Here is a 27271-nt window from a genome sequence, read left to right as displayed (position 1 = left end):
CCCCATTTATACTAATCACTGGCCCTTTTTTGAAAAAGTTCAGTATACTTAGGTGACCCATAAGATCCCTGTTTTTGTTCTTTTGAGCCTCAGAGCACTCTTCGTTGCTTCTAGTTGCACGTATTCATACAACTCCAGTGCTTCTATTTGGGTGCTGCTCATTGCTCCTTGTAAATATAGCAGTTAAGGACGTAAATGTGTGAATATGTGGATATCCACATCACCATTTTTGGTCTCAAGCCCTACTTCCTCCCAAGGGTCTTGAAGCACAACCATAATGCGACTACCTTGTTGTAACTATTTAACCTGTTCTCTGAATGGAATTTCTACTCCTCTAAGCTTGAGAGTTTTTAGATTGAATTTGCTCTCCCTATCGAAAGGTACGATTACAGTTTTCGACGGAATAATGCTGATACCCTCTTTTATACACCAGAATCACGTAAGTGGCTAAAGAACACCTCCTTGCGGACATCTTTTCGTTGCCCCTATGACGTAATAGACAAGCTTCTCAATTCAGAAGTGATTTTTCTTCATGTTAAGGGACAATTGCGGAGCTAGCGCTGCGATTCTACTGACACTGTCTCTCCCGAGGCGAGATGCGGGTCTACGACGACTGGCTTGTTAAGACAGCATCGCACCTTGAGACCAGCTTGGAGAAACCCTCAGTGTAATGTTTCCTTAGAAGTATCGATTTTTTTTTTTCGAAATCTAAAATTTTCAATACATAAAATATCAAATTCCCCATTTTAATCATGATATCATGATAAAACAGGTTTTTTGCCGTTTTAGAGATTTCAAGACCCAGGAGACTCTATCGTTTGATATTTTTGCATTGAGAGAGCTTTTTTTTTAATGGAGACGCGTGGTGATCATAATGGAAATTAAAAATTAAATATTTTCATTTCCGCATACAAAAGCTTTCCCCCGTGAAATACTTAGCAATCTAAAATAAGTCAAACGATAAGGTCTCCTGGGTTTTGAACTATTCAAAACGGCAAAATACCTTTTGTATCATGAGTTTCACATAGTTATTATTATTTAAGTACATTTTTTTTGTTTTTCGTTGAAAAGCGTACTTATTACCTTCAATTTGACTTGCCGCTAAGATATGAAAAATCGGTAGCACGGCTCAAAAGATGCATTTTATTTAATTTGTAGATTTTGAAAAAGCCACCCTTTTTTAGGAAGTGTTACCCTAACGGGCAAAAAATGCAGATCTAAATTGATTCAATTAATACAGTCATACCTTGATATAAGGCAACTTTATTTTTATTTTCGATACGTTATATCAAGTTACGTAATATCGAAGCACGAAAAAAAAATTTTTTTTTTGTTATTGCAAAATTCTCTAAAGTACTCAAAAGTGCGCAAAAACTTATTTGCCTTCACCTAGCAGTATATATAAAACTGTTTTATGGCCCTTTAATACAATTTTTATAGACAAACATAACCAGTCACAAAACATTGAAAATAAAAAATGTCAATTTTACCCCATTTTACGGTTCTTATTGGTTTCAAAACTTACTAAAACATTTATTTGGAACATTATACACCCCGAAACAATTATTTTACTTTGTTTTATTGCATTGTACTTTTAAGATATTCAAAAAAGTTACGTTATATCGAGGTAAAAGTTACGTTATATCAAGTTACGTTATATCGAGGTTGCCTTATATCGAGGTATGACTGTACCAACTTTAGCCGACGTTTTCGTTATCAAAAATTATCAAAACGTTAGGATCGGCCAAATGAAAAAATGCTTAAACTGTCAAAATTATTACAAACGTTAAATACTGTCAAACATACACTAAGGTCGCTTTTTACGCGGGGGATACGTGTCGCGTAAAAAAAACCGCGTAAATTCCAGAATCCGCGTAAAAAAACCACGTAAATTCCGGAATCCGCGTAAAAAAAACCGCATAAATTCCGGAATCCGCGTAAATTCCGGAATCCGCGTAAAAAAAAAACCTGCGTTAATTTTGCAATCCGAGTGAAGAGGAACCGAAATCTACGTAAAAAAAGTGCCGCGTAAATTCCGGAATCCGTGTAAAAAAAGCCGCGTAAAAAAAACTGCGTAAAAAGCGACCTTAGTGTATTGAAAAAAAAACCTGTAATGACAGGAGTGGTCACCAACCCGTATAAAAGTGTACGAAACACAGCTAAATAGTTAACAACATTGGATATGAGAAAAAATAAATAAATAAACTAAATGGTGGAATTGCCAAAAAAGGAGTTTTTCACTTCGGAATGCGAGGCGTATAAAAATAAACCGCATGGGGCTCCCAACTTTTCGTGAAAAAACGGGTAAATTCCGAAATTCGTGTAAGTTCGAGGATTTGAAAAAAAAAACACGTAAATTCCAACTCCTGCTTGAAAAAAAATGCGTTAAAAATCTCGTAAAAAGCGACATTAGTGTATGTCAAACAAATCAGATCATATCCTGTCAAATTTCAAAACTGTAAAACTTTGACGTGTCGAAAATCACACAAATGTAAAACATGTCGAATTTCCGAAATTCGTTCAGCGATAGAACTCAAAAGTTTCGCCTTCTTGTAAGAAGTCCCTATGAGCGTTTCCATACCAAATGATCTGAGAATTCGCCAAAATCTTATCGACCATTTTTGATCTGAATAAAATTTTTCACACGTGTTTGGCTAAGGCGTCATCTACAAATTACGTAAGAGTTTTTTCGAAATTTTCTACTTCCCCTCCACCCATAATAAGACTTGGCAAGATTTCGCATTACTCTACTCCTCCCACAAATCTTATGTAAAATTTTCTTCTGAAGGAAAAATTTGTTTCTGGAGAAGAAATAATTTTTTTACATATAGCGTATTCGTGAAAAATACAAACGTAAATAATAAATTCAATGCTTTCTCAATATTTAACTGCTAAGATTCCAGCTAGAAATAATTTAACTAACGTTAGATTTTTTTTTTGTTTTGTTTTTGTTTTTATTTTAAATTTTCCAATCTTACGTAAGATTTTATCGAATTCCCCTCTCCCCCTTTGTAGCATTCGTAAGAACTTTGAATACCCCTCCCCCTCTCCGCAATTTGTGGACGATCCCTAATTCGTTTAAAAACAACGGTTTCGATTACTTGAAATCATAGGATTACAAATAATTCGAAAAATGACGATATTATTTTCTTTCAAAAACAACTTTTTATAAACAAATTATTTTTAAATAGAATAATGTAAATTAATTTTATCAGAAGTTGCCTTTTAACTTCTAGTTTCTTAAAAAAAAAAATTAAAAAAACCCTTTTTTTGTAAATTGAAATAGTGTTTATACTGAATTTTTTTGTTCTAAATGTATGTTTTTTGTTTGAATAGCACTATCAGTCCCCTACATTTCGTTTTCAGACAGTTTTTCTGTCCAAGCTACAGTGCTTTGAAATGATAACCTATGCCGAAATGTATACGCCCATTTAGAAAATAACTTGAGTTTAACCCTAGAAAAATAGTCTGCGTCAATTTGATTTCTCACTTTTAGTGACACTGCCCACTTCTTTTTCAAATAGTGCAAATCCGTTCTCATTTTTCAATAAACTGCCCTTACTAACACGCAGAGAATCCTGAGTAAGAATCCCCAGGATATCTTTAACTCGGTGACGGAATCGTGGAAGGAATCGCAAACACGATCCGGAGGATTCCCACTCAGGATTCTTATTCAAGAATCCTAGAGCCATATACAGGGCATTCCTGAGGATTCTTTTTTCAGGAATCCTTTTCAAGGACGCTCACGAATCCAATGTGAGGAATCCTAGAGAATCAATGCGAATCGTATCTGATCATCCGGGTGGGCTCTGGTATTTGTTATGTATTGATGTGTTAACATCATTAACATGCATCAATTTAACGCCAGAATAAGATTATCATTCCAGGGTTAAAAAAATCCTCCACATGTGAAAAAATACGAAGTTTACAAAGATAAATACGTGTGCAAAGCTACAAATAAAAAATGGTCGATTGATATTTTGCGAATTTTTAGATCATTTGGTATGGAAACGCTCTAAAGTCTTAAAAGCCATTTAGATCACAGGTATAATGTGCCACCAACGTTCACTAAAAGACCAATAATAGGTCTCGTGTGATAACGAAAACAACAAAAAACGCAAAAATCTACTGAGATTGAAAAAGACGTTTTATCCTACATTAAATATCATAAAAGTAGTCGGATCTTATTTCTATTGAAATTATCAATTAGCAATGGTTTTACTAAAAATCATATTTATTTTTCATTGATTAGCATCAATGTCAGGTAGGACCTTTTGGAATGTTTCTCTATAAATGCATGAAATGTCAAGATCTGGTCCTATCTCAAAAATGTTTTTTTTTTTTCAAAAAATCAACTTTCTGGTACCTAAAAAAATTCTCATACAGAATGCGTGCGATATTCCAGGACGGAATTTCAAACCGTTATATCTATTACGCGCATAGCACGATTCAACATATTTGGCAAAACTGTATATAATAAATGTTTAGTTGAAACTTTTCCGGTGAACTAGTAGAATGGATTAAGCTCCTCGCACAACAACCACACCACTTCACTTAAATCCAAAATCTCGAGGGTGATGAATTTGTTAGACCGCGACATGTTAGAAGGACCTTGTAGCATTTTTTGGAAGAAAATAGCTAGAGTCGTCAAGTGAACAGCCTTCGTTTTTGAATAAAATCATTGAATAATACCAAATTGTTAGGAAGAAAACGATTTAACGATTAATTTTGAAAATAATTTTAATAGCATGATTATTTAGTACAGAAATATGGCACCAGCTCAAAATCAAAAAGAATGGGATAACACCATTTCCCCCCATTTCATGCATTTGGCATCATCAAAATAAATTTCGATTTCGAAAATTTGCATTTTTTGTCGATCAAAAACGTCGAAAAATGAATTTTTTTCGAAGGTCAAATTTTTCAAGAATTCAAGTACCAGCAACCAACAAGAGCACTGATTTTATATGGGTTTGTTTGAAGTAATAAGTACAATTGAAGTCTGAACGAAATAATTTTTGTAGCAGCTGCTGCACAAAAATCTAATAACTCTAATCCCGAAAACAAGAGAAATTTTACTCCATAATCAATAGAGTGTGCAGTCACTTAACAGACTAACGATTAAATTGTAAATCTGTAACTCACCTGAACTCCAGCTTTCAAACTTTTCATCAATACATTTCCACCCAGTCAATCTCTGATGGGTTAGAGTACAGCGAAAAAATCAACACAACCAAGCTACCCCCCACCCATCATACCACCCCCAGCAGTTATGTCAGCATAACTCACAATCTTCGCACCAATCACATAACCAGCGATATTGTTTAGTCACGATTCAGCACGGGGCTGGCAATATAAGCGCTGCCGTTTTTTTAGCTTTTGCAATCGCTGATCGAGTTGTGCTGCTGAGCGCATTAATCAGCCTCCTGTCGAAAGTGGCCTCGATCCGGTAACGTCGCCGCCGTGTTCAAATCAACTTTAATACGATTTAAGCTCCACTGAACCGTAACAATGCAGCCGCAAAGTACGGTGACTGCATACACCACACGACCACCGTCGCCGTCGCCATTCAATCAAAAGCTTCTCCCTCACAGTGGTTTAGGTGTGAAATAAAAAGCAACCCACTAGTAGAACAGCAACAGCATGACGAACGGATTTTAATTGATTGCGGTGGGAGAACGTAATTGTCCGCTGCCTTTATCTGGGTGGCGACATTTAAAGCCATCGTCTATTTGCTCGGAAAATACGAACCTACCTAATGATAGAATTCATCGCCATAACGCACGCATCCGGCTGCGGCAGGTGTTGGCATCGCACTTCAATTGCTCCACTCGGAAATGTGAATAAGTTCTTTTAGCAGCGGAAACTTTAATACACACACACAGCACGGCAACAAGTAGCTTCAAAGCTGCTGTTGCCAACGGTTAAGGCCATTACCAGCCGATTATTGCATGCATAAATGTATGCTCTGTTTAAATATGTCTGACTGTGTGACGTTTTAATGCATGAATAGTCATGTGATTAAATTATTTTCGACTGACGATTGCTGGTGATTAATGTTTGTTGAGTTCTGTCGAAAATATAATAAACGCTAGGAATTTGTATTCAGCAGAACTTAGATTAGTGGGATTACTTTTTGCTTGATTTATACTTCCTAAACAATCTATGCGTCAGCAGTGGTTTAACAGTTCATGGTTTTTATACCATATCATGCCTTATCTCAAATATTGTGTGGTAGCGTCGTAGCCATCAGTATAACTGCCCTCTTTGACAAGCACGACAATCAAGAGTAGGATTAAAGCTGATGTATCACTCCAATATACAAACAAAGTGAGAACAACAAAGCGCTTTACCGTACTTTAAAGTGAGTCTGTCAACAGTAGCGTACCTACACGCATTTTCAGTTGTTATAATGGTTGTAATGGAAAGTGAAAATGAGAGAAACTCCTGTCCTTATGAGAATCGGTAAACAATACAACCAATCTACTATGTGATGTTCTGTAAACCAACCGCAAAAACTACAGAAAAAATGCTACTCGATTGCTACGTATAGTTTACACTACTAATCAACTGACGCTCACAACTGCCCTTCAGAAACTTTCCGCGTCATTCAGCCTTTATTCGCCACAAACAATACAATCGCAAAAAGCCTGGATATCAGCACAAACCGGATAGATGGATTGGATACTCACTGGAATGCAAACCGGCCAGAGAAGCCGCCTGCGATGCGGCCACAGCCATTGTGTTCGGGTGCGAGTGGGACATCGAATAGCGATCGGAGCCGCCACCGGACGTGGCCGCCGCGTTCGGCATCAGACCGCCAAGGCCACCGGGCATTCCGAACTGGGAACCGAAGAGCTGATTCGAGGCGGCCGCAGCAGCCATCGCCGAGGGATCCCGTCCCCAGTATGCTGTGGAAGGGAAGAAGAAAGTTAAAGTTAGAGCGTGGGAAATGTAGCGTTTTTCAATGGCTGGATATATTTGAACATTATCATGGTTGACATGAGCTAGATTTAATTAACACAATTGGAATGTATTGAACCACGGATGAATTTACAAACTTATTTCAAGTATTGAAATCAGAATCCTCCGAACGACTGCTTGCTGGATAACAAGTTTTCTTCGCAGCTTGTCTATAAATTATAAGTTACAAGAAAGTTTCCACTTTTGTGGAAATACAAAGGTTTCAGAGAATTGAATACTATTTTAAAAATACAATTTTCAATCAGAAAATATGGAAGTACAATTTTTTGATTATTACCCTCATGGGATTTTTTTTACTAGAGAATTGAAATTTTGGATTTATTAATGTTAATGTTATGAAATATTTCCAACGTTATAAAATTGCACATAGGGTAAGAAACGGACTAATCATGACTCCAATATGTTTATCAGTCGAAGAGAAACGAGCCTCAAGCTCGTGAACTTTGAACAAATTCGACAATTTCAATGGTGAGAACGAAAATTCTGATTACTTTGTGACTTAAATTGATAATACGATATAAGTTTTTTGATCCTGGTTCGCCCTACAAATGTTCGTGGTTCGAACCAAGGCCTTTGCCATGCTGAACGCCAACGCGAGCGATTGGGCGAGAGCCTTGCCGTATGCTAATGAACAGCTCTACTTACGGCTGTTCATTAACCTACGGCAAGGCTCTCGCACGATCGTTCGCGTTGGCGTTCAGGCTGTCAAAAGCCCACAGTTTCAACTAACCGCTCTGCAAAAACCTCATGGAAAATAAATGAATTGAAAGAAAAAACAATAACTTAACCGTTGTGTGCTCATAAACAAACGTAACGTAAGAAACGTGTCCGACGATTAAACAACTTATTCTTCAGAACCAAAACATTCAGCAAGTTATCTATTTTCATAGAAGCGTCAGTACTGTCCAGAAAGATTTTTTTCGTTCTCGGAATTACGGTTTTCCCGGGTTGTGCTCCGAAACTGAAGAATCCTATGAATATTTGAACAGAGTCTTACTAGTATCGGTTCAATATCCATAAAATTATTTAAGCAGGTTATTTTTATGGTCTTGGGTATTTTGGTTGTTTGCCCCCAGAATTTCTCAGTTACGTATCCCCGAAAAATCAGATTTCCAAGAATAGGAAATATCCTTAGGGGCACCGTTAATGTTTATTTGAAAGTAGGTATGAATCATTTGGTGCTAAAACTATCTAAATTGGATGAAAATTGCAGGAGTACATGAGTTGTACTTTGTGGATACCCGGGCACGTACGAGATAAAAAATTCATTCAATTGAGAATAATACTGTATTTGGCACAAAAACGCATTTATATCGCATGTATTCCTTCGATTTTAAATAGCATGTGGAACTACTTCGGCAGGGGGTTTCTTCGTCATATGTTTTGCATCAGAATGAAGCAAAAATTAAGACGAACAGAATCCTTGACGAAGTAGTCCCACACTTCGCTCCTTTTGAGCTTAAAGCAAAACTAGCAGTATGTGACGTACTCTAAAATAAAGAGAATCGTTCGAATCGAGCTGCACATTAGATCAATTTCTGGCGCACAACGAATACTCCTTCCAACATTGACTGATTTACATGAGAAATTGAAAAAGAGAACGTTTTATGTAAAAAAGGAGACTACAGAGTTTGAAAATGAAAAACCGTTGAAAACATTACGTGGTATGCTTTTATTAGTTTTCTATTTCTCTAAGAAAACCACGTAAAAAGCGACTTCGTGTCATATAATTTTTCATTATAAGTTTGAATAAAGACAATTACTTAAAACAGTTGTGCATAGGAGAAAATATTATATGTAAATTCATTGAAAGTAATGTAAGAACTGTTTTGCTCAAAAAGCGATGTCCCTTAAGCTGGAAGTACAAAGTCAGCACAACAAAGAGTTAATAGCATGAAAATTTAGTGCTCATTCGATGCTCATTTAATGCCATATCGCCGAATTTAATGCTCCATCATTTCTTTGAAAAATGCATTTGTTTGCTAGCTTGAGAAAATAGCTAGCAGATTTTTAGTCACAAAACGGTTCTATAACGGTCAAAAACATTTAATGCTCATTTAATGCTCTTGAAAAAACTTGATTTCATGATAATTTTACTGATTTTGTATAAATTTCTCAATAATATTATAATAATATGATAATACATGAATAGCTTCAATTTTTTCAAACATTTCCCTCTGAAAACAATCAGAATCCTTTTGATACGATTAAATACCAATTAAATGCTCCCATATGCGAGCAGTTTCAATAACTTAGGTGCATTTTTCATTGAATATATTTTTTTCAAAAATATTGTTCTGCTAGCTTAAGAAAAACAGCATTTTAAGCAATAAACTGTTGTAGAATGGTCATAATAATTTAATGCTCATTTAATGCTCTCAAAAAAACCTGATTTTTATGATAATTTTATTGATTTTGTATAAATTTTTCAATAATATTATAATAATATGATAATACATGAATAGCTTCAATTTTCTCAAACATTTTCCTCTGAAAACAATCAGAATCCTTTTGATACGATTAGATACCTTATAATGGCTCCCGTTTACGAGCAGTTTTAATAACTTAAAAAATCAAATTAAAATAAAATTAAAATCAAAATTAAATTTAAAAAATGTAATTTAATTTATTGAGATTTGTTTGCTGTCTCAATTAGGACTTATCATTCGTAGGGAGTTAAACCTACTTATCAAAAAAAAAAAAAAAAGAATATAAACTGACAACTAACTTAATTCAAAACTTATCGACTTAAAGGAGAGCTCATCGTAGCAATTGAGGATTGCAACGATTTTTGTCGAAAATTTTTAATAATTATATTTGACATAGCTTCATGTTTCAACACCAGTAAGTCTATGTTATCCGAGTGTACCAAATCAAGACGCTTCAAAATCATTTTCAGAATTTTATTCCGAACCTGTTATCTGTGCAAAAGAGTAAAAGAATGGGCGGTACAGCCGTACAGCTTGGAGAATTTTGTTTTGATTGGGAAATTGAATTTTGTTTGCCTTGCCTTGTCTTAACAATTGCTAGACGCACTGGGCATTAATAAAAATTTGACAAACGGTTGCCGTTACAATTCGCACAGCGAAAAGTTTTACTCTCTTTTACAGGACATATAGCCTTTTTGTGAGAAGAGTCTCCACAAATGAGGCATTTTTGGTCCAAGTTACAGATTTTTGAACCATGGCCGTAACGTTGGCAAATCGGAATTGGACTTTTCTCCTCCCCCAAACTTTCTATATAACTCCCACTTTACCTGAACATTATGGATGGCATGTGGTTTGTCAAAAAATTTCAAATTGTTAACCTCAGTGCGGTTAGCAAAGCAAAGCCTGGCTGCTACATTTCGATTCGTAACTTGACATTCTGTTTACTATACAAAGACTTCGCAGCCGACTGTTTTAGTGTTGCGGTGCTAGCGCTACGATCCTACAGACACTAACAGTCTCTCCCAAAGCGAGACTCGAACTTACGACGACTGGCTTGTTAGGCCAGCATCGTACGACGAGACCATCTGGGAGATAAGTCCGGTTAAAATGAATTAAATAATTAACAAGGGCAATTCCAGCTCTCTGACTTTTCTCGCCTCGTATTTTTCGTTTCATTAGATATGCCAATTAATTCTGTTGGGGTAAGTTTGATGATCGGTGGTTGAGCGGTGATGATGATCTCATCAACGGTTTGATCGCTGGTGAGACCTTTCCAGACAACCTCGACCAGCTTGGCGTTCTTTGTGTCATAGGTTAAAAATTTGTATATCTTATCAGTTTAATACTGAACAAGACGATTATGGCCTTTAATTGACTCAGCTAATAAGCATTCGCCGCTAATAAGCAAAAGCAGTTGATGAAACAAGTGACCAAATAGTACCCAACAAATCGAAAAAAGGGACCAACAGTTGTTAGAAAATAGCCAGAGAAGTTATTGTTATTGAAAAGGATACGGAATAAGGGATTGGGCGATCTACAGGGAAAGATCAATCTTCAGGATCGAGTCAGCTGAGTGATTCCAGATCAATTCATCTAATAAATCGGAGCTGCAGGATCTATCTCTGTTGAATCGATCTTTCAAAGCATTTTTTTGAGGCGCTGTGGAATTCACTGAACCAAGTGCCATTTTTTTTTTTCAATTGAGTTAAGTATTAACACCAGTGTACGTGAGAATGAATAATCTATCATTCATGAAGAACAGAAATCATTTAAATAGTTCATAATGATATGGCCTATTACAGAAGACGAGGCGAGCAACTCGCCTCACCTCCAGTCACTGACGGACGAGCAAAATGTTGTATTAGAGAATGCGAGTGAAACATGTTTGGTGACAGCTGAGTCGAACAGTTTCGCAGACCAGCTTGCCCAAATCCAGCCATCTGCAATATCAAAATTGGTCAGGCGAGTAACTCGCCACTCGCCTCGTTTTCTGTAATAAGCCCCAATTACAAAAAATCCCTGAACACCGATGACTCGAAATCATGTTTTTGGAGATTGGTTCGATCTGGTTGTACTCTGATCATTTCATTATTGCTAGTCCATCACCAGTTGCATTATGGGCAGGAATGGAATGGACTATATGGAGGCATGATGATGTCATAATCGCACGCAACCATTCAAAAGCCGATAAGACGATATTAGAAATGGTACACGATACCTGACAATCACTCAAAATTGCATAAAAAAAAGTTCTGCACGCTGAAAAATATTTTTTTTAAAAGATCGAAAAAATAAACAAATCAAAAAATAAACGATCTTTCAAACTTTTTCAGGTCAAAAGAATTGATCTGAAAATCAAAAAACAGGATGGAAATCATATTTTTATCATATTATCGAAAATTTAGAAAAAATCAATAAAATTATCATTTAATGAAAAATGCACCTAAGTTATTGAAACTGCTCGTATATGGAAGCATTCAATTGGTATCTAATCGTATCAAAAGGATTTTGATTGTTTTCAGAGGGAAATGTTTGGAAAAATTAAAGCTATTCATATATTATCATATTTTTGAAAAATTTATACAAAATCAATAAAATTATCATGAAAATCATGTTTTTTCAAGAGCATTTAATGAGCATTAAATTATTATGACCATTCTACAACAGTTTATTGCTTAAAAATGCTGAACAATATTTAAAGAAATATATATTTAATAAAAAATGCACTTAAGTTATTGAAACTGCTCGCATATGGGAGCATTTAATTGATATCTAATCGTATCAAAAGGATTCTGATTGTTTTCAGAGGAGAATGTTTGAAAAAATTGAAGCTATTCTTGTATTATCATATTATTATAATATTATTGAAAAATTTATGCAACATCAATGAAATTATCATGAAAATAAGGTTTTTTCAAGAGCATTTATTGAGCATTAAATTATTATGACCATCTACAACAGTTTATTGCTTAAAAATGCTGTTTCTGGCCAATGTTCTGCTAACTTTTTTCTTAAGCTAGCAAAACAATATTTTTGAAAAAAATATATTTAATGAAAAATGCACCTAAGTTATTGAAACTGCTCGCATATGGAAGCATTTGATTGGTATCTAATCGTATCAAAAGGATTCTGATTGTTTCCAGAGGAAAATGTTTGAAAAAATTGAAGCTATTCATATAATGTCATATTTTTGAAAAATTTATACAAAATCAATAAAATTATCATGAAAATCAGGTTTTTTTCAAGAGCATTAAATGAGCAATAAATGTTTTTGACCGTTATAGAACCGTTTTGTGACTAAAAATGCTATTTTAGTATATTGTTTGCTAGCTATTTGCTTAAGCTAGCAAACAAATGCATTTTTTAAAGAAATGATGGAGCATTAAATTCGGCGATATGGCATTAAATGAGCATCGAATGAGCACTAAATTTTTATGCTATTAACTCTTTGTTCTGCTGACTTTGTACTTCCAGCTTAAGGGACATTTCCGAGAAAACTACGTGTGCAGTTTCTAGTTTAGCTTATGCGGCCGTGGCGAGGCGCGCTGCAAATCGCTCTAACTTTCTTCCTATTGCTAAGATCTTTATGAAAATTTGTGAAAATGTTTTCAAGATGTTGTATTTGACAATAATGCAAGAATTTTTTTTTCGGTTTCTTGAAAACTAAAAAGGTATATAACCCCTTAAAGACAGAGCTCGAAAGTTTTGTCTTTTCAAAAAAGAAAAAAATACTCATGAAAATTTAAGAAAAAACAAATCATACGAGGTTCATGAAATTTTTGAAATCAAAAATTTTGTTAATGTCAAATTTCTTATTTCACTAAAGCTGGAAGTCCAACGGCAACGGAACAAACAGTTGATAGCACTCATTAGTACTTAGTACTCATTCGATGCTCATTAAAAGCCATAGCGCTGAATTTAATGCTCCGTCATTTCTTTGTTCTGCTAGCTTAAGAAAATAGCAAGCCTACAAACAGGTCTAAAACGGTCGTAATAAATAAATGTTCATCAAATGCATTCTACAAATAAAAATGATTGTTATGATAACTTCATTGATTTGAAAAAAAACTCTATTCATGTATAGATTTTTTTAATAATTCATTCTAAAAACGATCAGAAACCTTTAGATACATTGAAATGTTAAATCAAAGCTCCCGTATGCAGATAATGATAGTTTTTATACTTATACTTTTTATACTTGTTCATTTTCTGACATTTCGCATGATTTAAGTGACAAACATAACATCTACGTGAAATTGACAACGTCAAACAGAATGTATCGCGTGAATTTTCTGTGCGAAAATATATAAAAAATATATAAAATAGATATTTATCAGTTTTATATCGTTTTACTCGTTTACGAATTGACGAATATGCATACCCGAGCGAATTGTTGCGCTTGTTGCTTGTATCTTTTAAAAATTAACCCTCTAGTGCCCTATGCCGCCTTTTGGCGGGCTTCGGTCAAACATCTAAAAAGGTTCAATAAATACTTAAAAAGTGTTTATAATGATTAATAGTGATTCTACCGAAGCCCGTCTAGAAATTAACTTGGGCACTAGAGAGTTAAAGAAATAATAGAAAACTTAATGTTGCAAGAAACGTGATAGCTATCAGATACTTAAATGCTTTTCATTTCACCAGTAGATGAATTCTACGTGAAACTCACATGAAATGCATATGTATACTGAATAAGATTAAATGGATAACTAATCTCACCAGGTCATGATGAACTCAAATGACAATCACGTAGAATCTACTTGAAAACGGTTGTGAAAAATATGCACGTAACTTTTCCGGTAGTGAAGACTTTTTTCACCCTTCTTGCATACATGAAATCGGGAAATCGAATTTCTATTTCCGTAGCAAATTGACTTTAAAATGAATGGCATCTCCAGGTCTGGTGTTATCTTAAAAAATTTTTTTTTAATTAAAATATAATACCTTGGATTTTTTTAGTGTCAGAACGTCGATTTTATCAAAAAAAAAAAAAAGTTTTGAGATAACCTTAATTCTCGACGTTTCAAACATTTGACATTTCTAAGATATTTGGCATTAAAAAATAATTTCGACTTTCACAATCTCATGAACTACTGATACATGTGCGTTTTTCTTATCGATAAAAAAAGTGAAACTCTGACCACTTTGATCCACTTCCCGAAGACCGATGGAGCTAAAAATTTGTATGGGAACTTTTTTCGAAAAGACGAAACTTTTGTGGCCCACCGTGAAACGAAATTCGAAGCTCTAATTTTTCCTATACATTTTATTAGCACCATAAGCATCATACTCATAGATAGAGAGTGGAAGAGATGAGTCATACTGTTCATGGCCGGGATTGTTTCTTTCTCAACACTGCACAAAGGTCTGTCACGGGTCTGGAACGAATGTTTTCCGGGTTCTCGGGGGGTTTAAATAAAAAAGCAGCCGGGATGTCTCAAAGAGGATGCTTTCCACTTAAGGAAACGTCATTGAGCACAATAAAAATATACATCAAAGATTGCATATTCAATTTTGGGGTGTCAATTCCATTCAATTTGCCGCGTGTCGATAACTTGTTCCACAAGTACAATTTTGAAACATGATGTACGAAATTTGCAGTCCATGAGTAATGCCACAAGTTTGTCGAAGAAAGCAGTGCTCTAACTCTTGCATCTAAAGTGTGAGAGCCAATATTCAGTGGGATATTCAGCCAATATTCGCGGTGAATATAAAAATATTCACCGCGAATATTGGCTGAATATTGCACTGAATATGGGCTCTCACACTTCAGGTATAAGACTTACAGCATTGCACTATTCGACAAACTTGTAGTACTACTTAGGGACTACAAGTTTGTCACACATTGTTTCTCAAAATTGTACTTGTGGAGCGAGCTATCGGCACGCGGTGAAAAAGCACCTTAAAATTGAATATGCAACCTTGTATACATCGTCTCAGAGCAATTACTTCATACATCCTGATGGTAAACAGGAATATTAAACGGTCTCTTGCTAGTTCTTATCATTAACAGGAAAGATTTTAGGAAGAGAACAATTATTTTAAAGCGGAGTCAAGCGAGCCTCGTAATGTAGGGAAACGACCCCATAATTTGCCCACTTTATTCGAGTACCCAAAATTCGCCCACCTATTTTTTTTTCATTGTTCGCAATATAGTGTCAACTCTTAGAACCGTGTTTAAGCATTAAAAAAAATAGCTGAGATTGAAAATAAATTATTATTTGGCATAATTCAATAACAAACCCCGTAAACAATTTGTTGATCAGTGGGTCAGGGCGAATTATGAGGTCCTTACCCCACATGTTTCAAACGGCTAAATAATAGATTAAATTTTACTAAGCAATTAACTACTGAAGCTACCTAAACCAAAGCAAGAGGATCGAATTTAAACAATTGTTTGATTATGTATTCTGCATTTTTGTACTTTTGCAGCAATTTACTTTTGTACTTTGTATTTTTGCAGCAATAGGTATAATTGCATTGCGAGGATTACCTCACAATTACGTATAAATTATCCTTTTTCAATATTTTTTCACGTAGTGCTCGAACATGATCGCGATTACCCTTTCTCCCTCACGAGATTTTTTTTTTTGATTTAAAAATACTTTACATATTATTTTGGGCAAAATACTTTGTAGACAAATTAGAGTTAGTGTAGAATATTACATTTTGAAGAAAAAGGTGAAATTTGAAATCGTGCTCCAGAGCACCTCTTAGCCTCTTAGGCGTCATGCACATATTACGTAAGGACTTTTTTCGAAATTTTAGTCCCCCTTTCCCCCGTAAAAAGGTTTAGTAAGATTTTGCATTCTCCCATAAATCTTATGTAAGATTTTCTTTTTCAAGAAAAATTTGTTTATGAAGAAGTAACATTTTTTTTACATATGGTTTATTCGTTGAGAATAAAAGCAAAACAATTTAACCAATTCAGTCAATATCATGTTAATGTGAATAAAACTGAAAATTAAGTAAACGAAGTAAAATACATAATCACTCAGCTAAGATGAATTCGCGCTTTCCCAAATTTCAATTGACAAGATCTCAGCGACAAATATTTCAACTAATTTTATTTTTTTTTAGTTTTGTAAGTTTTTGTTTGTATTTTAAATTTTTCAATCTTACGAAAGCCTTTCCCGAATCCTCCTCTCTCCCTCGTAAACATTCGTAAGAAATTTGGCAACCCCCCCTCTCTCCCTAAACCCTTACATAATTTGCGCGTGAAATAAACGCGTGAATTCCGTAATCCGAGTGAAGAAATTCCGCTTAGTGTACTAAGCTTTTTGAAGTACAGTTATACCTCGATTATACGCACCCTCGATTTCACGTACTTCGATTTTACGCACATTTTACCTCGATTTTAGGCACACTTTTTTCAAACACATTTCAAATTCGTATGTTTTCTTCATTAAATTGTGCGTAATGAAGAGTTATATGTTAGACATGGTTCACTAATAAGCGGCCGTCCATATAGACTGGGAAATCTGCCGAAAACCGGGAGTAACAACAAAACGTCTTTTGCGAAACAGCGAACTTTTTCAAGGTTGTATACGTGCCTAACGCGTAAGGGGCCATCCACATACCACGTGGACAGATTTTTAACGATTTTGACCCTTTACCTGCAGAAATAATTGAAACTAACTTGAATGAGATTAAATCAATTATTAAAAATTTCAAAAATATGAAAGCACCTGGTGACGATGGAATCTTTAATATACTAATCAAACATCTCCCTGAGAGCACAATGAAATTTTTAGTGAAAATTTTCAATTGCTGCTTCAAAATTGCATATTTTCCCAAATTATGGAAAAATCAAAAATTACTCCCATTTTAAAACCGGATAAGAACCCAGCTGAAGTTTCAAGTTATCGACCAATCAGTTTGCTTTCTTCAATAAGTAAACTGTTTGAGAGAATTATTCTTAACAGAATGATGTCACACATCAACGAAAATTCAATTTTTGCAAATGAACAGTTTGGATTTCGCCATGGGCATTCCACAACTCATCAATTGCTCAGAGTTACTAATATGATACGAGCTAACAAATCTGATGGTTATTCCACTGGAGCTGCTCTTTTAGACATAGAAAAAGCATTCGACAGTGTTTGGCATAAAGGTTTGATTGCGAAATTGCAAACTTTTAATTTTCCAATTTTCCTAATCAAAATTTTAAAAAATTATCTTACTGATCGAACTCTGCAGGTTGTCTATCAGAATTCAAAATCTGATAGATTTCCTGTCAGAGCAGGTGTACCTCAAGGTTCAGTCTTGGGTCCAGTCCTGTACAACATATTCACTTCAGATCTTCCTGATTTGCCTCCAGGATGCACAAAGTCATTGTTCTGCGATGACACAAGCATTTCCGTAAAAGGAAAAAGCCTTCGTGTCATATGCAGTCGATTGCAGAAAAGTTTAGATATTTTTTCTTCCTACTTGCAAAAGTGGAAAATCTCTCCCAATGCTTCTAAAACTCAAATGATAATTTTTCCGTATAAGCCTAGGGCTTCTTTCCTCAAGCCAAACAATAATCACGTTGTCAAGATGAATGGGGTTATTTTAAGTTGGTCCGACAAGGTTAAGTACTTGGGACTAATTTATGATAAAAAACTTATTTTCAAAGAGCACATTGAGAGTATACAAGCCAAGTGCATCAAATATACGAGATGTTTATATCCTCTCATTAACAGGAATTCTAAACTTTGTTTAAAGAACAAACTTTTGATTTACAAATAAATTTTTAGACCAGCAATGCTTTATGCTGTACCGATCTGGTCAAGTTGCTGTTCAACAAGGAAGAAAACGCTCCAAAGGATTCAGAATAAAATTCTGAAAATGATTTTGAAGCGTCCTCCTTGGTTTGGTACACTCGAATTACATAGACTTACTGGTGTTGAACCATTAGAAGCTATGTCAAATAAAATTATTGACAATTTTCGACAAAAATCGTTGCAATCCTCAATTGCTACGATAAGCTCTCTTTATAGCCAATAAGTTAGCAATTAAGTTAGTTGTAAGGTTACCTCCCCTTTTCTGACAAGTAGGTTTAAATCCCTACGAATGATAAGTCCTAATTGCGAAAGCAAACAAATCCTAACAATTAGAATTACAAATTTCTAACAGTGTTGAGAAGTCACCATTTGTGATTGGACACACATACTCATTATTTACTAATATTTATCATAAATACTTAAGCTACTAACAAATCCCCCCTTAAAAAAAAAAAAAAAAACGATTTTGACCCCCCCCTTCCCCACCGTGGACAACTGCCCATATAAATTCTAAAAAAATTGTATGGACCGTGGACATTAGCAACCCCCCCCCCCCACCAAGCCGTCCACGTCGTATGTGGATGACCCCTAAAATATTTGACGTCGTACGCACAGAATCTCTTTTGGAGCAATTTACTAAAACTTTTATATAAAACGTATACTGTTACAAGATAGAGGAGCTGCTTTCAATGCCTCCTTAGCATTATGTGGGTAAAAATAAATGTGCGAGTCACACATCTCTCTCTCTCTCTTTCACACACACACACACACACACACACACACACACACATACACACACACACGTACGCACATGTACACACATGTACACACACATACACGCACATATACGCGCACACATATACGCACATACATACACAGATCCACACACATATACGCATACACACACATATACGAACATACACACATACACACGTACACACGCAAACATACATACACATATATACTCACATGCACACACGCCCATTTCATTGTTTTAAGTAATTCCTTTCAAGCATTTTGCATATGTTCTGGGTGAGTTTCGCACGGCATATTAGAGAACGTCTATTATTTACGTAACGCAAATGATTACCTTCTTCGACCCAGCTCTTATGTCACTCTCTTTTTTGGGCCTTTAATATTGTTTTTATGTTTTGTCAATTTTCCAACCCCCCTGTCGAACGTTACATACTAATTGGACGATCCCTTATATGTTTTCTTGCTCATTTCCTATCACGAAAGTTAATTTTGGGCTAAAAAAAAATAAAAATCTTGATTCGATTTTATGCACAATTCAAAAACGAGAATGTGCGTAAAATCGAGGTATACCTGTATACACTTAAAATTATCGAAAAAGAAAGTAAAACGAAGTAGTTTTCGGAGAAAAATTAAGTATATGACCATTTTAGGAATAATATCTGACGGAACATGGAGAAACAATTTCTCTTCGTCATGTGATGTTGCTTTATGCATACTTTGTACACCAGAAGTGCGTAAAGCGATCACGATTGTTACATTGGCAACATCACTGTGTGCCCTTTAAATGCTGGCCAAAATTACATTTCATCATAAGGGATATTTATAGCAGGTACACGTTGTAATTTTTTTGTCGTCTGTGCCCAGAGGTTCTCTGAGGCACCATATAAAAAATAATGAAACAAGCGTAAGAACACATGCAAATTTTATGATTCGTTGCACTCAATAAACATTAGATCTACGTAAAAAAAAAATTATTTTAAAATCGATTAATAAATGGTTTTGAAAAACAGCTGGCAAAAACACACATTATTTTTTCGTCGTTAAATCCAGAGTTTCTTCTGCAGTTTTATTCATAGCAATTCACGCTTTGATTAAAGCTTTGATTATGCCAACTTCAAAGTTTAATGAAAATGCAACATTTTGTAGAAAAAAGTACAGATCGGACTCAATTATCAGGAACATAAAAAAAATCATTTCGGAAAATCGAGTTTTCCGGATAATCGAATTACAGAAAAAATATTCCAATTTGCGATTAATGAACATAAAATGAACAATTCCTTTTTTATTTTACTTGTATGATGCAGTGGGGTATCCAGAAATTATTTCTGAGACGAGAAGGGGTAGAATCTTTGGAAGCAAAAAAAAATTGGATTATTTTCATATAATTCGAACATGTCCCCAACCATGCTAGAAGTGACATAAATGGTAACAAATATACCAGAAAGTATGGTGAAGGTAAGATTTCGGAATAAAAATTAAAAACGAACAACAAAAAAGTAAAATTCCGGATAATCGAATCCCAGAAAATCGAGTCTCCGGATAATCGAGTGCGTCAAAACAAACTTTTTTTCTATCAAGATGTAATCATTACAATTCTAGGTGCTCTAGAGTCACCATGGGCGGGAAAAGGTTAAGTTGAGAATAAATGCAATTATATTTATAGTTAGGGGCCATCCACATACCACGTGGACAGCTTTGGGGGGTGGGGGGTTGGTTAATGTCCACGGTCCATACAATTTTTTTAGAATTATATGGGCAGTTGTCCACGGGGGGAAAGGGGGTGGGGTCAAAATTGTTAAAATCTGTCCACGTGGTATGTGGATGGCCCCTTAAGCGACCTATCAACTCTAACGTACGAATTCGAACAAAACTCAATCTTTCTACAGACTATTGAATTCAGTACGATTTATATAGTAAACAAATAAAATTTGCTCATACATCCCTGAAACCACAGTTATGATCGTCGCACTTTATTGAACAATCGTAGATTGCACATTCCAACGCAACCTAATCATGCTGCAAGATTAGTAGCATTATCGCACAGTATGAAAAGATAGTAGGGCAAATGTCGCAAAAGATTAGGGCCAATCCAAACTTACCGAACAACGAAGCAGCATCAAGTAGTGAGGCAGGATCCGGAACACCGGCTGCGCCTCCCAAGCCGGCTCCGGATTGCCCACCTTTTTTGTCGCCACCCTTCTTGTCACCATCTTTGTCCATCTTCCCTATCTTGACAGGTGTGCGTGTGCCGTCCGGTGCGCGCTTCAAGCGCTGCTGCAACGACGACAACTACGACGGTTTCTCGGGGAGAGAAAACCAGATTTTGCGCGATTCTCCTCCGGCTTCCTTATTGCTGCTCTTGATGCCGTTTACCGGTACGTAGCCGTGTTCAACTTTTACACGTGATTCCTGCTGCCTGCCGCTTCCTTACATCACTTGGGTTACTTTTTTCTTTTTATTTATTTTTTCTTCCTTAATACAATTCATTGGATTCTGCCCCTTTCGTATTCCAGGGCCGGGGTTTTGGTTTCACGCTCACACTGATAGGACGACACCGCGACTGATTGCTGAGCTTCGCTCCAAGACCAGCACCAAACTTGATTCTTCTTCTATCTTTTTCTCTCGTAGCACTCTCGATTAACGATATCGATTATTTGAATTATTCTTTAGCACTCTGTACAGGTATCGAGGGAGATAATGGACTTATTTGATATTTTCCTTCCCCCTCGTCGTATATTTACAGCCGAACGCAGATGTTCGCACTAGCACTAATTTCTATTTTTTTTACCTTCTGATTAATGATTATAGCACAACAGATTTCTCTTCCATCGGGTGATGTTTAACTGAAACGTAAACAAATATAATGAAAAATACACACCACAACTAATCGAATCAAACTAATCAATCACTGAATACGCGTTTCCAATTAAAGCCATCGTTTTATCTCAACTTCTGTTTCAACACACTGAACAGCACATTTTCCCTACTGGCGTTCACTCATTTTGGCAAAATTTTATATTCACACACAGAGTCGAACCGAAAATACCGCCACAGCACGACTTGCGTCCGCCAACTACGACCGGCAAGTCAAACCTGACTGTCGTTTTTCTTTTTCCTCTGTTTTCGTGAAGCAGCTCTCCATCACCATTACAGATCTTTCTTTTCGGCTCACTTCAGCAGACGCCCAAATAGAAACAGCAAAACCTCCGCTACCTCGTCTGCTCTTCTACTACTTCTTCTTCTTCTCACACTCTTTCTAGTGGCATTCACCGTCGGTCGACCTTTTCTTCATTAAAACAAAACCCCTTCCCTACTGCTTTCATTCAGCAGTTGAGGCAGTTGAGAAAACATGGCATGGCACAGGAAAGAACAAAACGATTAACTAAACATTCTAAACAAAGAAAAGAAAAATATCGCAGTTCGATGTAAGGTTCACACTGAATGCAGCAGCACGAGACGGTTTGCGCTTGTACGCGATCAATTGGTCACACATTCACTTAATCACAGTTGTCGATCGTGTCAATGCACACAATAATCGATCGAAACCAAGCGCACAATACATCAGCGATTGTAATGGCTGCGGAATCTTCGCTGTCATTCCTGAAAAGAGATAAGAGGAGAAAAAAAAACAAGTTATTAGACGCACAAAGTCACAAAGAAGTTGTTTATTTTTCCCCGTGAGAATAAACGTTCACTTTAACGAGAGCTGTAAATTATGAAGCTGATAAGCGACAGCAACTGTAACACAATACACACTCTGTCACATTGTGCCAGTTTCGCTCGTGACAAGGACGTTAGATGGCCTTAGGTAGCTCGGAAAAATTGTACTCTAGTTGCGCGGGTGTGTAATCACAGAACCCGTTCACCACGACAATGTTAAGAAATTTTATGTTATTAAACAGGTGTTCCTTCAAAGTTGTTTGGGTAATTTTCTATCAATGGATAATTATCATGGGAACAGAAAATAGTGTGAAGCTTGGTAACATTGCAGCGTCAGAATTATTCATTTACAACTTCAGACGATTTTCCGAAAGAATTACTAGACAGAATAAATTGAAAGATATATAATAATATATCTATATAATTTTTTATTTTCTGATTGTTGAGAATGCACAATTGTTGGTGGTGTTAAAATAAGAGAATGAAGCAAAGCAAAGCTTAGGTACTAACATTACAGTCCAATCAACTCATCACTACAAAGTATACCAGACACAGTTTGCTATGAGGGCCGCACACAACTGTACGTGTCAACGGACATACGCCAAATTATTCGCACATTGATACACTCACCTTTCCAATAAAAAAAAAACCCTAAAATGATTTTCACCGGATTGTATGGCTATCATTGATTAAAATTGATTCACGCTGTCCGCCTTAACCCAATAATATGTAGTATATTGAAACAAATCACAATATGCTCGAATGATAACCAAAGCATATCATGTATTCATAATCACCGTATAACCGCGCGTATAAACTAGACAATTTCAGAGCGGCGGAGTTTCTTTTTTCTCCCCCAAGCATGTATGTACATTAATTTGCTGTCACACCAACATTAGCCAGACTAGACAGGCATGAAACGGTTCTACCCATTGGCTGCCTGTACTTGCTTCCACGGTCCATTGCTTTAATCTGGTTCAATCACGTTCGACGGCTATCCAATTTAGTAGAACCCCATTACCATACCACGTATCATACATCGCCGTAGCGCCATGCCACAGCTTCATTTCGCTTTTCACCATTTTATTTCATGTTTCATATTGGCCTCGCGAGGCGGCAAGGACTTGCGCGGGAGGGAGGGAACGAGTTTCGCAGTGACTGATCCCTTCCGCTCAGTTCATCGAAGCGAACTCATTCGCATGTTCTCCAGTTCCAAATTACCGACTTTGACTAAGTTTTCTAGAGGCTCTCACAGTCAGCCCGCGCGATGTGTTTGTGTGTGCGCTGCCGCCTTCTGATGACCGCAAATGGCCACCTCGTCGTCGTCGTCGTTGCTGCTGCACGGTCACGACACAACGGAACGCGCTCCCGCTCAAGTGGAATATAGCGGTCACAGCCGCCGCGCACACGAAATAATGGAAAGAAACAAAAACGGCAGTAAGAGTTGATATGTCTGTTTCATTTCCTCCCTCCGTTGCGGTGCGTGCCGGGCGGACAGTGAGACCATATGTCGAGCTAGAGACCCGACAGCTAGGGTAATGTATGTGCGCATAAATATGTGAATAAACAACAATCGAAGGCCCCTTACGCGCCGTGCCACCAGTATGTATAATGTGGATAACGACGGTTTTTTTCTTTTTCTCTGGCACAAAACGGTGGCTAGCCGCTCAATGGTGCTCTGATACCCACCTTCACCCACCCACCCACCAGCCAGTAAACTGTCTTCTCTCACACGATCTGCGTCGCTCGAATCGACGAAAGATGGAGTGAGTGAGAAACAACGACCAGTACCGTAAATCGCATGCACTGCCAGTTTGCCATTTCCGATTCGCGCAAGTAAGCACACAAGATGACACACGAGAAGACGTCATCATCGTCGTCGAGGTTCCACATTTAATTTGGAACGAGTTTCGTTACTAATTGGGTCTGCACTGAAATTCAGGTGCCGCTCGATTTCGAGTCAATATGAATATGCGAAATTTGATAACTTATTGACTCAGTTGCTCTGTGGAATGTGTCACACTTATCACAACAGCGGACAAACTATTGAATTTCCATGCAGTATTTTCCATTCATTTAAATAGAGATTTTTTCCAAATTTGCAAGCGCCACACTCGCTTCATATTCATAATTCAAAAATAAAACGACAGAAAAAAAGCTCTGCTGCAGTGCCAGCCAAGTCACACATCAGGAGGGGTGCAAAGTGTATAGTATATACGTACAAGCCAGCAGTTTTGCATTCATTTCATAACCCGAGAAGCGAAACGGAGAGAGAGAGCGTGAGGCATCACCGCACTCGTAACCGTTTTGTATCCGATGGGACAGCGAAAAAAAAAATAAAAATAAAACTATATCCAGCGACCATAATACATATACACAATTACAATTTCAAATGTCGTCTGTTTTCTCGCTGCTTGCAATCGCTTCGACGGCACCCCCTTTTCCATCTCCTACTGCCGGGCTGGTACCGCGTGCGCCTCCTTTAGACCATCCGGCCGACCTGTTTGAACTCACATTTTTATATTTCATTTCGAAGCCGTAGCACCCTCCTCCCCGGTCCCGTCACTCGGGATGTGCGAAACGTTACCCAGCTGCTTTTATGGTTCATAATTAGGGGACTTGCACACACTGAGCGCCTGGTAGCTCTTTTGTGCCGTGTTTATCACTTCTACCCGACGCCATCCACTGATCCATCATCGATCTCTGTGCACCCTTCTGCCCTGCAACACGCACCCCTTCGGATGTTGTCACATTTAACACTCCACTGGACAAAATGGGCAAAAACGGTGTATAAACTACGAATGACAACACGGAACGGTGATTTGCTCGGTTATGAAACTGTCAAATCTCATCTCCGCGCTGTTGTTCCACGTGTTTCGACAGAGTTTCTGCTGCTCGCGTGGCTGGCGGATTGTCGTAACTTTTTCGGCTAATGTCCGGCAGCCTCCATAGATATTGCTGGCAGAGCTGCCAAATTTTTGTGTGCAGGCAGTGCCAGATGTCCACACTGGAAAGGGGCTCACGAAGTCAATGGGTTTGGAATCGTGACTATTTTTGCAGCTGGCAGGTTTTGACTCTATTTCAACAAATATTATTATAATCAAAAATGTAAATAAAAATATGAGTGGAGCAATAAACGTCTCAAAATGTTTGGAAGGATTTAATAATGAGATAATGCGATAATAAAGCTCAAAACAAAGGAATGCTGATAACTAAGATTAACATGCAAAAAGATATCGTACATTTAGGTGCACATTTCAAGAGGCATTTGTCTGCTAGACAATCACATTGTTTATGCAAAACTAGTAATTACCATAATTATTGATCAATATTAGTAATGGTGGCACTCTTCAAACGCTGGTGCAGGAGTTTATTTTCGTTACGACAGAAATGAAGGTTTGATCAGAGCAGCACGAGCCGAACAGATATAGAAAAAAATATTAGATTATTAAATGAAAAATGGACAGTAAATTTTTTTCGAACGACGATTTTTACGAACTAATGAACGAATGTCAAAAACGAGAATCAAAAAACGGAATTTCATTCACGAACAACGCATATTCTTAGACAAAATTCGAAAGAGATGATTCAAAATGCCCTTACTAACACGCAGAGAATCCTGACTAAGAATCTCCGGGATACCGATTAACACGGTGACGGAATCGTGAAAGGAATCGCAAACACGATCCGGAGGATTCCCACTCACGGTTCTTATTCAAGAATCCTAGAGCCATATACAGGGCATTCCTGAGGAATCTTTTTTCAGGAATCCTTTTCAAGGACGCTCATCCAATGTGAGGAATCCTAGAGAATCTATGCGAATCGTATGTGTTCGTCCGGGTGTTCAGAGCCGGTTTTTTTACATATATAAGACTAGTCGAACGTACCCGGCATTGCTTGGGTTAAAAGTTTTCTTATTTTTTTTTCTTTTTTTTTTTCTATAGGGGGAAGTTTTGTGATAAAATAATCATAATATTAATATTTATTCAGAATTTATATTGTGTGTTCTGCCACAAACGGTGACATATCAACACTGTTACATATACTTTTCAAAATTTAATTTCATTAGAAGATAGTAATTGCTTCCACAGTTAAGTGATATATTCACTTGTAGGCAAATTGTAAACCTTTGTCAAGAAGAAAAATAAATGAATTTAAAATTAAACCTCAACCTAATCTTTCTTCTATCTTATCGACTATAAAGTGAGCTAATCGTTGTAATTTAGGAATGCAACGATTTTTGTCGAAACTTATTGATAACATTGTTTGACATATTTTCTAATGTTTCCACATTAGTAAGCCTGTGTAGTTCATTCGTGCTAAACCAGTGAGGACGCTTCAATATCATTTTCAGAAGTTTATCCTGAATCCTTTGAAGCATCTTCTTTCTGGTTGTACAACAACTTTTCCAGATGGGGACAGCATATAACATTGCTGGTCTGAATATTTGTTAGTTAATTAACAGTTTATTCTTAAGACAAAGTCTAGAATTTCTGTTGATAAGAGGATACAAACATTTTATATATTTATTGCACTTTGTTCGGATATTCTCAATATGCTTCTTGAAAGTAAGATTTTTATCATAAATTAGCCCTAAGTATTTAACTTGATAAGACCAATTTAAGATTGCACCGTTCATCTTAACAACATGATTATTAGTGGGTTTGAGAAAATAAA

General features: G+C 36.5%; 1 protein-coding gene across 21 annotated transcripts in view; it reads right to left on the bottom strand.

The window, feature by feature from the left end:
- The window catches only part of LOC129726625 (bromodomain adjacent to zinc finger domain protein 2B-like), a 139168-nt gene that overhangs the window by 29800 nt on the left and 82097 nt on the right, over window positions 1-27271 (bottom strand). For all 21 annotated transcript variants that reach the window (XM_055683565.1, XM_055683566.1, XM_055683556.1 and 18 more), the window contains 2 exons: window positions 21034-21777; window positions 6693-6911 (listed from right to left, as the gene is read on the bottom strand). In XM_055683565.1, coding sequence (XP_055539540.1) covers window positions 6693-6911; window positions 21034-21154 — 340 coding nt within the window. In that variant the 5' untranslated portion in view covers window positions 21155-21777. The remainder of the gene's footprint in view (window positions 1-6692; window positions 6912-21033; window positions 21778-27271) is intronic.

This window comes from Wyeomyia smithii, chromosome 3 (assembly GCF_029784165.1).
Source record: "Wyeomyia smithii strain HCP4-BCI-WySm-NY-G18 chromosome 3, ASM2978416v1, whole genome shotgun sequence".
Taxonomy (NCBI): domain Eukaryota; kingdom Metazoa; phylum Arthropoda; class Insecta; order Diptera; family Culicidae; genus Wyeomyia; species Wyeomyia smithii.
Note: the sequence above shows the minus strand (reverse complement) of the source record. Positions and strands in the feature narration are given on the sequence as shown.